At 47.0% G+C, this 13,920-nt stretch overlaps 1 protein-coding gene across 1 annotated transcript; it reads right to left on the minus strand.

Annotated features, from left to right (window-relative positions):
* Positions 1-808: 808 nt before the first annotated feature.
* Positions 809-13,282, minus strand: optn (optineurin). Its single transcript, XM_056277887.1, has 9 exons — positions 13,115-13,282; positions 10,084-10,201; positions 9,444-9,559; positions 8,530-8,679; positions 8,180-8,264; positions 6,832-6,990; positions 4,993-5,135; positions 2,964-3,046; positions 809-1,865 (listed from the first exon to the last, which is right to left on the minus strand). The coding sequence occupies exons 1-9, from the start codon at positions 13,231-13,233 to the stop codon at positions 1,744-1,746; spliced, it is 1,095 nt and encodes a 364-aa protein (XP_056133862.1). The 5' UTR covers positions 13,234-13,282; the 3' UTR covers positions 809-1,743.
* Positions 13,283-13,920: the final 638 nt, after the last annotated feature.

The following is a 13,920-nucleotide window of genomic DNA, read 5'->3' on the forward strand; positions in this document are numbered from 1 at the left end:
CTCATTCACCAACCTTCACCATCTCCGACAAACCACTTGCAACAGTGGAATCCTTCAAATACCTGGGCAGCTTCCTCTCTGACGACTGCAGCATCGACAGGGAGATACAAAACCGGATTAAACAAGCGTCATCCTCTTTTGGCAGACTTAGGAGAAGGGTCTTTCAAAACAAAGACCTCAACCTCCACACCAAAATATCCGTCTACTTGGCAGTTGTCATCACGACTCTCCTCTACAGCTGTGAGGCGTGGACCCTGTACAGCCACCACCTCAGGATGCTTGAGGCCTTCCACTTCAGATGCCTACAATGCATCCTGAGGATAACCTGGCGTGACCGAGTGCCCCATACTGAAATACTCCGCAAGACCAACTGCATCAGCATGGAGGCGACCGTCAACCAGCATCAACTTCGATGGCTCGGTCACGTCATCAGGATGCCAAAGGAGCGCTTACCGCGTAAAGTGCTGTATGGCCAGCTACATCTTGGTAAGAGCATTTCTTGAACACCAGGATGAAGTCCAACCCGAACACTACAACTAAACGTCATCGAACCTTTATAGGAAGACCTGTAGCACAGAGTACACAGTAGATTTCCACCTGCTTCACGCGTCAATTGCTCGAAGAACTGCAGATTTTTCTTCTTGAAGAGTGGTCCGACATGTACTCCCCTATTTCCATACGTACCCTTCAACTTGTGACACCGACAAAAAAATGCACAACTATATTGCACTTACAGTGGAGCAGTCCAAACATAAAGGTGTGCTTTACTGTTGACAAGTGAGGACAAAGGACAAACACAGACAAGTAATATTTGCAAACAAATTTTATTTCTTTAATTAACTGGTGCATGGATTGGAGTGGCTTGTGTACATTACAAAGAGGATTAGGCGGAAGTTTTCGCCGACATGCAGGCAACAGATGCCAGTCTCCTGCACATACTACAGAGACTGCTGCTTAACGTAACTGATTATCTTGTCTAATCTTTATAATAAACATATCACCAGGTATCATCTGAGTAAATAAACCAGATTACGTCCCAGAATTAATGTGCAAACGTTTTGCATACGCCCTCATTTTAGAGAAACTGTCAACCTGAAATTCAACTTTACTGACAACAAATGAGAACCATTTAAAAACTCAAAAAGGGAATTTTCTGATTGAAAGGATAAAGAAAGACAGCTCCACACACACAGAGACGTTTCACCAGCTGGTTGACTCAGATTTAACTTGAGAAGAAAAAAAAAAAGGCTGAACTTTGGCTGTTTTTACTGTATTTATGTGTGATATAGTGTAAGTACACCCAGAGACGAGATTTACACACTCAACAAACAGTCCTGCTCCACTTCTACTGCTTATTGCTCCCTGTCAGCGGATCAGCCCCGAACACTCGCCCCGTCTTGTCTGTATTTCAATGCCGTCAAACATATTGAAAGACAAACCAACTGAATACCTATAACAGACTTGCTAGGCAGTTAAGGAGACTGCCCTTTAATTCAAACAGGTTCGAACCCTCCCAACACCCACGAGTCCTGTTGACGTGACCTTCAGAGAGATACGGGACACCCCACCTGCATACCCTATTAGTCAGCTACTCTATAACAGCATCATTTTAAATGGGATTATAAACCGTTACCATGTCGGTCAAAGATGCATTTCCAAGCAGGGGAAGACTCAAGGTTAAGGTGCTACTGCAGATGTTGTTGTCTGTAGTCAACTGCTGCGGATGATTATCACGGTGGAGGTTTAAATGATGCAGTCCATGATGTGGATCTGCAGGCTGTCCATGTCTGGTAGGATCTCATTACATTTGGGGCAGGCGTGTTCTGGGATATTCACCTGCTGCTGCCAGTCCCTGCCGTCACCGCCTTGAAAAGACAGGAAGACATGAATCAGCACCTGAACATGACAGGACATTCTGCAATGCCCGAAACATCTGGGACAACCTGGGTGACCACTTATAGGAAACGGTTACTAGACAGTGTCTCCCCAGCCCACCCCATAGCATCAAAGAACAACTGCATATAATTGCATATTTTCCACAGTAATCATTGCCCTTACTGTTGGATTTTCTACTTGAAGCCAAAAAGTGTCTGCTGTCTTCATTTGTCTTTACTTGTCAATCAAACGAGTGTAAACTGAATAACTGTGATTGAATCTGTTGACGTGACAACACTGGGATGCTGTCTTATTAGTCCTCTGTGTCACTCTAAACTGGGATTGGATGCATGTTATGTATGGATACATAAATTTTTTCCCCTTTTCCTCCCAATTGTATCCAGCCAATTACCCCACTCTTCCAAGCTGTCCTGGTCACTGCTCCACCCCCTCTGCTGATCCGGGGAGGGCTGCGGACTACCATATGCCTCCTCCCATACATGTGGAGTCGCCAGCCACTTTCACCTGATAGTGAGGAGTTTTGCCAGGGGGACGTAGTGCGTGGGAGGATCACGCTATTCCCCCTCCCCCCTGAACGACCAGAGGAGGCGCTAGTACAGCGACCAGGACACATACCCAGATCCGGCTTCCCACCCGCAGACATGGCCAATTGTGTCTATGGGGACGCCTAACCAAGCCGGAGGTAACACGGGGATTGGATCCGGCGATCCCCGTGTTGGTAGTCAACGGAATAGACCACTACGCTACCCGGATACATACATTTTAAAGGGAAACAGATATAAGGTTCATGTTTTCCTTAAGACCCGAAGTTTACTAGTTCTCTCCTTCTTTTTGTGCTGGTTTTCTCTGAGCACTCCAGTGTCACCCCCTCCACCTAAAGCTGTGCATGTCAGGTAGATTGGAGGGTGCAAATGTCCCATGGGTATTAATGGTGTTTGAGTGATTGTATGTGCAGGTCCTCTGATGGACAGGTGACCTGTCTAGGGGATTAGACCCTGAATTAGATTAAACAGGTGTAATGAATGAAATGGAGAAAAAAAGAGTTTGACACTACAATGCTGAGTTACCTCTTCCACCCTGAGCACTGGCGCCCCCTTGTGGATTGCCTCCCCGTGACACGTGCCTCCTTTGCATCTCGTTCAGCGACTGCCTGTGAGAAGGACAGAAAAGGTAAGTTAGGTTGTTTTCTGCAGTGGGCTGATGTGCCTTGAAACCAACTGTCAACCACACGAGGGTTTTTTTTTATTGGAAAAACACCATCTCACATCCATATTGTTGATTACTGTCTCAAAAAAACAAAACAAAACAACACACAAAGCAAATGTTCAAAACGGAGTCCATCCAGGCAAACAGCTTGATGCTAGCCTTGGCTAAAAACAAGCTCCTGACTCGCACGCCTTATAAATACCGGTGATAGGCCACAGTAGAATGTCTTTATATGCATGCTCAATAATCCAGGAAAGGATCGCTGTGAGGGTCGCCTCACAGCAAGAAGGCCCTGGGTTCGAGCCTCGGGGTAGTCCAACCTTGGAGGTCGTCCCGGGTCGTCCTCTGTGTGGAGTTTGCATGTTCTCCCCGTGTCTGCGTGGGTTTCCTCCGGGTGCTCCCACAGTCCAGAGACATGTAGGTCAGGTGAATCGGCCGTACTAAATTGTCCCTAGGTGTGAATGTGTGTGTCGGCCCTGTGGTGAACTGGCAGCCTGTCCAGGGTGTCTCCCCCCGCCTGCTGCCCAGTGACTGCTGGGATACGCTCCAGCGTCCCCGCGACCCTGAGAGCCGCATAAGCGGTTTGGATAATGGATGGATGGATAATCCAGGTAAGGAAATCACAGGAAGTCGAATCATTTCATCTCAAACGTGTGCAGATGGACTGATTCAACTTTCAGTGACCACAGGAGAATGGCTGCAATACACATGGCGGTGTTGAGGAAATCTGGCTTTAAAATCAGAGACAGAATCAATTGCATTTGCAAAACAAGTTGTCTCATACCAGGAATATGATGTCCTCATGGGGCAATTAGACAAAACACAAAATTATAATACAAATATGAAAGTAAATGAATATAAACATAAGTTATGAATTCTCTTTCAAAAACTTTTTCTGTATATTTTCTGTCTCCCTCCCGGACTATCTCAGAACTGCCCCTTCCATCAAGGTTTTTAAAATGGGCCTTAACCCCCCCAACTTTTTCTCCCCAATTGTATTTGGCCAATTACTCCACTCTGAGCTGTCCCGGTCGCGGCTCCACCCCCTCTGCTGATCCGGGGAGGGCTGCAGACTACCACATGCCTCCTCCCATACATGTGGAGTCGCCAGCCGTTTCTTTTCACCTGACAGTGAGGAGTTTCACCAGGGGGATGTAGCGCATGGGAGGATCACGCTATTCCCCCCCAGTTCCCCCTCCCCCCTGAACAGGCACCCCGACTGACCAGAGGAGGCACTAGTGCACCGACCAGGACACATACCCACATCCGGCTTCCCACCCGCAGACACGGCCAGTTGTGTCTGTAGGGACACCCGACCAAGCCGGAGGTAACGCGGGGATTCAAACCGGCGATCCCTGTGTTGGTAGTCAATGGAATAGACCGCTACGCCACCCGGACGCCCCATGAATTTGACAATTTTCTAACCAAACACATTTCTTATCAGCATATGCAGATTATATTATCAAGCCCTTCTTTATCAGAAGGCCTTCTTTTGAACCTTTCATAGTGGCCCACCTCTTGTTTCAATCCTTGTTTTACTTCATTTTATTCTACTTAATTTCTTTTTTTACAGCTGCCCACCCTGGTTTTACTCCTCCTCTATTATCTTTTTACTTTTGGGCATCTTGCGGTAGCGCCCTACAAAGGCTGCGTCCCTCTCCTTTGTTTACAGATGGTACTAAGATTTAGTTCCCTCTCCGTTAACACATGTAACCAAATGAAAAGCAGAAACCAGAGGACCGAAGTGACAAACAGGACCAGGTCATCGGGACAAACGCTTAATGCAGAAGCCCCGTAGAGGACTAATGCTTAATTCCACACCGCCCCAGTATTATTTAGACTCAAGTCATAACATGCTCCCCCCATTAGGAGGCGTGGTTCAGCCCCTACCTGCCCAGTGACTCCATCTCTTCCTGCAGCTGGCTGTTCTGCTTCTTCACGAACTCCAGCTGAGCGGCCAGGCGCTCCTTCTCCTCGTGGATCTTCTCCCGGGCGGCGCGCTCGGCATAGAAATCTGACGAGTACACCTCCGCCTGCGGGACGCGAACACACACCCGTTAAACCACCACAAGCACAGCCAGTCACTGGCTCACAACACAATACCAAACTACTGCTGAAGCCATTACTCCATTAATCAGTTGATTGACAGGAAGTTAACTGGTTACATAATCTTGGTAATTGATTAATCATTTTGCACAGTTATCAAATAAAGTTACTGAGGCCTTGTAGGCCTCAAAGGGGGGAAATATATGGTAATATGTAAGGGCACATGTGGGTATCTGTCATTTCATGTGATTAGAGTGACAAGCAAGTGGCGAGTAGCACAAGGCCATATAACCAGGACAGAACGTTAGTAGAAGATAAACTTGTTTATGCCCAAAAGTATGATAAGTGACATTCCATCATGTAAGTGTAACCATTATTATGCAGAAAACAGTAGCAGCAGTAGTAGCAGCATATCAAGACAACCATTAGACTGTCAAAGGGGGAGGACTGAAGACATCCTAATGTCCTCCTTACATCGATAGAGATGCTCCTGCTCCACCAACATGTCCTGATCAACAAGGTCCCTGATTAAAAGCAGGACATTGACTGGCGCAAGTAGATTGTTCACTAGATGTGTAAATGGTATAAAGACAAGGGAGGCTTTTGTCTGATTTTCAGTCACTCTGCAGACCTGACTCAGACTTTGTTGATACGTCAATAAAAGTCTTATTTTGAAGGATCCTCGTCTCATTGACTTTTTTTTTTGTTGCAATTTTGCTGTATCACTGGCCACCGCATTACCAAACATTTGCTGGTTACAGCCCCACAAATGCTAAGATTTCTCTGATTCATATGACAAAATAAATCCTTTATGGGTTTTTCTGGCTGCTGATCAGACGGACTTAAACGGTGTTCAGACTCGCTCACACTCGATTTGGGCTCTGGGAACTCATGATGGGCATTTACCATTATTTTTTTTAAATTTCAAATATTCAATGATTATTTTTCAGATTTATCAAAAAAAAAAAAAACAAAATCAGTAGATTAACTGATAATGAAAATGTCGGTTCGTTTCAGCCCTCGTGCAAACACACATCTGCATCAGCAGCGGGGAGGATGAGGTCTGACAGGAAACACACCCATGTCTGTTTCCTGCCAAGTTAAATAACACATATGACAAGTTCATCAATATCAACACACACACACAAACACAAACATTTTAGAGCAGAATAACTGAAAACACTAACTTAATTTAACAACCAAAAAAGCTACCCCGTACAACAAATATTCTATGTACCTAAGATTACTGAAAAACCCAAATATACCACTTTTAATTGAGCAAGGAAGTATACGCTGAAAGCCATCATTCTGTTTGACGATAACCTGTGTGCAGAGTTACCCGTTTCACACCGACCTCATCTTACATGATGCGTTCCTGTAAGTTCTGATACATCATCCTTCAGAAGTCTACCTGCTCTCACCGCGCTGACCACGTGCAAAACTGTTCGAGCGACATCCTTACAGCTGAGACTTAAACTTAGCCTGACCCGAATCCAAACCACAACCCTGTCTTGTAGAGTTGGGAGACCGAGAATGTGTGAACTCTGAGGTTTTCACGACTTTCTGTGGAAGTCGTGAGTACCATTTCATCCTCACAAGTACAAGACACACACACACACACACACACACACACACACACACACACACACACACACACACACACACACACACACACACACACACCTGGGCCTGGAAGACTGAGATGGTCTCGAGCTCCTTCTCCTTCTGGTAGATCTCTTGCTTCATGCCGTCGATGCGCTCCTGTTTCGTAGCCAGAGCCTGCTCTGCCGACTCCAGCCGTGTCTGCAGGTTGTCCACCATCTCCTTCGGCATCAACTCAGACTAGTCAAAGCAAATGTCAACATTAGATTCGTCATGGAGGTGTCGCCATTTTTCTACTTGATCTCCACGTGTCGTTCCTCAGTAGTGCTCACTTACAGGACGGCAGCATTTCTGTCTCCTCGCTCTGTGCCGCTGTAGCTAGGTTGAACATTTATCCGCCAATGGATTTAAAATTTTTCTCCCCCCCCCCTTTCTCCCCAATTGTACTTGGCCAATTACCCCCACTTTTCAAAGCCGTCCTGGTCGCTGCTCCACCCCCTCTGTCAATCCGGGGAGGGCTGCAGACGACCACATGCCTCCTCCCATACATGTGGAGTCGCCAGCCGCTTCTTTTCACCTGACAGTGAGGAGTTTCACCAGGGGAACATAGCGCGTGGGAGGATCACGCTATTCCCCCAGTCCCCCCCACCCCCTGAACAGGCGCCCCAACCGACCAGAGGAGGCGCTAGTGCAGCGACCAGGACACATACCCACATTCGGCTTCCCATCCGCAGACACGGCCAATTGTGTTTGTAGGGGCATCTGACCAAGCCGGAGGTAACATGGGGATTCGAACCAGCGATCCCCGTGTTGGTAGGCAGCGGAATAGACCGCCACGCCACCTGGACGCCCACTATGGTCATTTTAAAATCTAAAATACAGAAAGCAGAAATTGCCAGCCGAAATGTAGGACAGACAGATGACAGATGGGGACATATTTCATGATATTTTGACGGAGCAGTTACACGAAATTGAGCAACAGGACAAACCTGACCAGTGCTCACAATTAATCCTGGTCACAGTAGGAATGGCTAAATCTAGCCAAAACTTGACTGTGAGCAGAAAAATGGCATTTTCTCAGCAAATATTGGTTAAGTTTGTTTTTTTTAATTGCCTCTATAAATTCAGGTAACAGTCAAGATTGACGTAACATCCACACTAATGAAAATTTCCCTTTAACACCAGTATTGAATCCCTGTAACGCTATTGATAAAATTCTGCCCCACCACTAGAGGGAGCGCTTATCTTGTTTTCCTTGTTGGGCAGTCCTTTGGGTGGGGGTGCAAATGAAAATAGAATTTCCCCTATCGGGGGTCCAGCAGAGTGCCTCAGTATTGCAGAGTTATAAAAAAAAGGGGGGGGGGGTTCAACAATATATGTGATATCCAGTAACATTTATTGTAAGTCTGAAAAAAGGTAAGGTAGTCACCTCTCTCTTCTTCTTCTCCTCTTTGAGCTCGTTGTAGTCCTCAAAGAGCTTGGTGTAGGCATCCTTCAGCTGCGCCAGGTTGTTCCTGAAATAGACCAGGTGGCGTTGGTGCATGTGTGTGTGCTTGTGAGTGCAAGTGTGTATGAGTGTGTGTGTTTTTGTGTGTGTATGATGGGGGTAAGCTGTCCAGATAACAGCTAAGAAGTGAATGTTACAGGTTGCTATTGAGGACGTGGGGCTTTCCAATAGAACTGATATCTCATTACATGACCTCATTTCTGTCAGTGTCAGCTGAGTGTGTGTGTCTGTGTGTGTGTATATGTGTGTGTTGGGGGGGGGGGGTAAATGACCTCTCCTCCTCTGACTTCCTCTGTTCCAGCTGGCCCTGGGCCTGCATGCTGTCCAGCTGAAGCTTCAACCTGTCGTTCTCGCTCTGCACCGCCTGCTTGTCCGACAACTGAGTCCGCAGAGTTGCCATGTCCTGCTCCACATCCCGGCATCTGAAGACAGAGACACGGAGAGAGGACAGAGATGGAAAGAGAGAAAGGGAGAGAGGAGGGAAGACAGGCAAACGCAGAGAGAGACTCTAAGTTTATCTTTGCATGTGTCTATCTGTGGTTGTATCTTTCTGTCTGTCTCTCTGTGTGTCTGTTTGTCCATCTGTATGTCGATCAGTGTGTCTGTTGTCCGTCAGTCTCTCTGTCCTTCTGTCTGTTTGTCCGTCCATCTATCTGTCTGTCTTTCCATCCGTCCGCTTGCCTATCTCTCCCTGTCTGTCTTTTTTTTTTATTTTTTTTTAGTATTTTTCTCCCCAATTGTACTTGGCCAATTACCCCACTCTTCAAGCCATCTCGGTCACTGCTCCACCCCCTCTGCCGATCCGGGGAGGGCTGCAGACTACCACATGCTTCCTCCCATACATGTGGAGACACCAGCCGCTTCTTTTCACCTGACAGTGAGGAGTTTCACCAGGGGGATGTAGCGTGTGGGAGGATCACGCTATTCCCCCCAGGTCCCCCTCACTTCTGAAGAGGCAGCCCGACTGACCAGAGGAGGCGCTAGTGCAGCGACCAGGACACATACCCACATCTGGCTTCCCACCCGCAGACACGGCCAATTGTGCCTGTTGGGACGTCCGACCAAGGTGGCGGTAACACAGGGATTCAAACCGGTGATCCCTGTGTTGATAGGCAACGGAATAGACCGCCACACTACTCGGACGCCCCTTTGTCTGTCTGTCCATCTGTCCCCTCTGTCCGTCTACCTGTCCTGCAGGTTTTTCTTCATGTCCTCGGCTTCATACAGTTTGCTCTGAGCCTGCTGTAGTTCTTTAAACAGGGTCATCATCTGCTCCCTCAGGTTCTCCACCTCGGACACCTCCTGAACCACAAACATTCCCATTAACAACAATTCAGTCTATTAACACTCAAACGTAAATACAAAAGACTACATCAAACAAACTGAACATCATCAGAGACGAAGCTTGTACTGCTGGCATCAGTGTTGGTTACTCTGGGTTTAAGCGTGTCTTCACTGAGAATTCAGAAATAACCATGAAAACATGTACAGATGTATTTTCCCTGTAATCTCAACCAGACAGTGTGTCTGAGAATTAAATGCTCACATTCATCCCATGCAGTCTGTTTCCACGTTAAACTGGTGTCAGAATACATGTATTACAGCCTGCAATACAAAAACACTCCCTGTACTATTAGCAATAGTACTGCAACCACTGCTAATACCAGCTGTAGTGTTATAACTAATAGTACCATTGCTGCCACTCTGGACGCTGGTACTACTTCTATTACAACTATAATTTACTCCAACCACCACTGCTAATACTACTCCTACTACTAACGATATTATAACTTCAGTTACTTCTTTTAGAAGTATGGTATGAGTACCTTCTCTTCCTTCCCAGAATTCTCCTGCTGTGTCTTCTCTGTCTCTGCAGCCTCTGGCTGGAGGGACGTCTGTGAAGTCTTTTCTGTACAAGTCTTCTTCTTCTCCAGCTCAATGATACTAGGTTAGAAAAATACAGTTAGGTTTGGCCACACAGGTTTGCATGCACGAGGACTTTGACTTGGCAGGATGCACACAAAAAGAGAGAAAGAGGCATTCTGAAGCACAACGACTGAAAGTGTCCCGAGAGATAACGGAGGAAAGAGTATCTAGGAATCAAACATTATGTCAGCAGGCATGAGGAGAAGAGGCATTTAAAGAAGGATGGGTATCTTCTGCACAGAGCGACTCCACATGTATCGGAGGAGACACGTGGTAGTCTGCGGCCTTCCCCGGATCGGCAGAGGAGGTGGAGCAGCGACCGGGACGGCTCGGAAGAGTGGGGTAATTGGCCGGATACAATTGGGGAGAAAAAGGTGGGGGGGAAGAAAAGACTCATATTTACCCGTATGATACGCAGTAATTACTACTCATCATAGTTCATTTATATCTATATAACTCATATAGTATTTAATTATTTCTGAGTAATGAATGGCCTATAATCTAAAGGACGGACTCTTGCTCCACATTCACCCTCCAGCTGCTCGTGTTTTGTAGAGAAGAGAGAGAGATGCGGTGGTGTTTTATTTTCTGGATTATTTTACAGTGAAGAGGCAGACAGGAAATGGGCAGAGAGAGAGAGAGAGAGAGGAGAGAGGAGAGAGAGAGGAGAGAGAGGGAGAGAGAGAGGAGAGAGAGAGAGGAGAGAGAGAGAGAGAGAGAGAGAGCGAGAGAGAGAGAGAGAGGAGAGAGAGAGAGAGAGAGAGAGAGAGAGGGAGAGAGAGAGAGAGAGAGAGAGGGAGAGAGAGAGAGAGAGAGAGAGAGAGAGGGAGACAGAGAGAGAGAGAGAGAGAAGAGAAGAGAGAGAGAGAGGAGACAGAGAGGACAGAGAGAGAGAGACAGAGAGATGAGAGAGAGAGAGAGGGAGACAGAGAAATAGAGAGAGAAAGACAGAGAGACAGAGAGAGAGAGGGGGAGACAGAGAGAGCACAGAGAGAGATGAGAGAGAGAGGAGAGAGAGAGAGGAGAAGAGAGAGAGAGAGAGAGAGAGAGAGAGAGAGAGAGAGAGAGAGAGAGAGAAGAGAAGAGAGAGAGAGAGGAGAGTGTATGTATGACATGCAGCAAAGGTCGCTGGCTGGAATCGAACCGGTGACAGTTGCAACTGCGCTGTAACCATTCGGCTACGGGGTGCCAGTGTGGCTGTGCTCTTGATTAAAAATCTGGTTGTAAGATATACAGCCATGAGGTCGTGTATCTCTAACTGTGGTTATGTATCCTGTGTGTATGCCGTAAATCATTTGTCTGATTTCAGGGGAAATCCAACTGCAAGACACACGTTTAAATCACTGCACAGCAATAAACCAGCTGCAAGCAGCGCCTCCGGGGTTCGAGCCAACACAGCCTGTGTGAAAACTTCAGACCGCTTAATTAAATTATCCACCAAGTTTGGTGACACTTGGACAAGCTGCCATTGATTTATGGCCAAATTTGCCCGAGGCCCATGCACGTGTTTTGGAACTGGTGGCGCCACCTATTGAGCGATTTCAAAATAGTTTTTACACACGTGGTTCAACATTATAATGAAATATATCTGCAAGTTTTGTAACGATTGGACAAACAATTGCTGATTTATAGTCTTGCTTGTGTTTATGCCACGCCCATTTTTTTTTTTCAAATCTAGAGGTAGATTTGAATGCAACTTTCAGGGTATGTTTCAGGTACTTAGTATAAAAGCAAAAGGGCATGGCTAAGCACATAAATAGACCAAAGTCAACAACCACTGGGCCAACAATCACAAAACTTGCAGGATATGTCCACATGCTTTCTTCCCTTATCTTTTGCCTGTAAAGCACTTTGAATGACCTCTGCCACGATAAGGAGCTATACAAATAAACTTGCCTCGACTTGCCTTTCGAAGTTCATTGGTCAATATTTTGAAAACTAAATAAGATATCGACAAGCTTTACACAACTTTTGATAAGCGTTGTCCAATAATGATCCATCGAAGATTTGGTAGCAATCGGACCTATGATTTAGGAGGAGGTGTCAAACGTGTATTTCAAAAAATTCCCAAATGCGGAAAATCTAGTGAGGCGGCCTCTAATGGTTCTTGAGGCAAATTTGTAGAGTGACGATAGACGTACGTCTGTACCAAGTTTCGTCTAAATCGGACTAATTACTAACGGAGTTACGATTTTTTATTTTTCAATATTTTTGGGGATTTTTCCCATTTTTTCTCCCCAATTGTATCCAGCCAATTACCCCACTCTTCCAAGCCATCCTGGTCGCTGCTCCACCACCTCTGCCGACCCGGGGAGGGCTGCAGACTACCACATGCCTCCTCCCATACATGTGGCGTCACCAGCCGCTTCTTTTCACCTGACAGTGGAGCGAGCATCCTCAACCGGGGGGGGGGAGGGGGGGGGGGCGTAGCGCGTGGGAGGATCACGCTATTCCCCCCAGTTCCCCCTCCCCCATGAACAGGCACCCTGGCAAACCAGAGGAGGCGGTAGTGCAGCGAACCAGGACACATACCCACATCCGGCTACCCACCCGCAATGGGCAAAATCTCATGTCTCTACCATTTACCATCTCTCAGGAATTTGCGCAAACATTCCTAAAGAAAAACAAACCAGTACAAAACCAATAGCAGGCTTGAACCCTAAATATGTAATCTCTCTGATGGGCCCGTTTGACCTGTCAGTCATACAGGGCATCAAAATCAGTGAGAAACTCCTCATAGCAGCTCTTAAGTGATTGATTCAAGTGATGCGATTGAAACAAACCAATCCCAGTGACACAACCAACTGAATGGAAGAGTTGGGAAAAGAGAGAGAGAGGGAGTGAGGAGAGTGAAAGGGAGAATCCTAGTTTGGCTCCTCCAACAGGGTTAAATCTCCATGTCAGATAAGTAATGACGGAAATGAGGCCTACCAGGCCTTAGAAACCCGGAGCTCAGTTTGGAGCTGCTCCACCTTGTGGGTCTCGTTCCTCAGGGAATGGAGGAGCTGGCTGACCGTCACCTCCTCAGAATCCAGCCGGGGCGCCGTCATGCTAACGTCCAGCCGTCTGCCCCTCTCATCTCCGCCTTCCTCCCCACTGCCATCCTGGAAACACAATGAAAGGGGGAAGATGTGTTTTCTGAACGAGGTGTAAATCTGGTCAGACCAGTGGGAACAGGGCATGTTCCTACATTTTCACGTTGTGTGTTTTCCGTATAGTTATTGTATGTTTTCATATGTGTATGTACAGAATCTCAGTCTTAGGACAACAAAGGGGAACTTGACTTGACTTGGCTTTTGATTTTGAGATACTTTACTGATCCCCGTGGGGAAATTACACTTTGCATTTAACCCATCCTAGCTGTGTAGCTGGGAGCAGTGGGCAGCCGCCATGCAGCACCCGGGGACCAACTTCAGTTCGTCTCGCCATGCCTTGCTCAGGGGCACAGACAGGAGTATTAAACACTAACACGCATGTCTTTTTGATGGTGGGGGAAACCGGAGCACCCGGAGAAAACCCACCACAGACACGGGGAGAACATGCAAACTCCACACAGAGGACGATCTGGGATGACCCCCAAGGTCGGACAACCCCGGGGTTCGAACCCAGGACCTTCTTTGCTGTGAGGTGACAGCACTAACCACTGTGCCACCATACCGCAATGCTTGGCATACCGCGGGCTTGATATTAGCTTCAAGAACTACTGACATCTTGTACGTCAAATAAATCTGTAATAT

Source organism: Lampris incognitus, chromosome 3, assembly GCF_029633865.1.
Source record: "Lampris incognitus isolate fLamInc1 chromosome 3, fLamInc1.hap2, whole genome shotgun sequence".
NCBI classification, from domain to species: domain Eukaryota; kingdom Metazoa; phylum Chordata; class Actinopteri; order Lampriformes; family Lampridae; genus Lampris; species Lampris incognitus.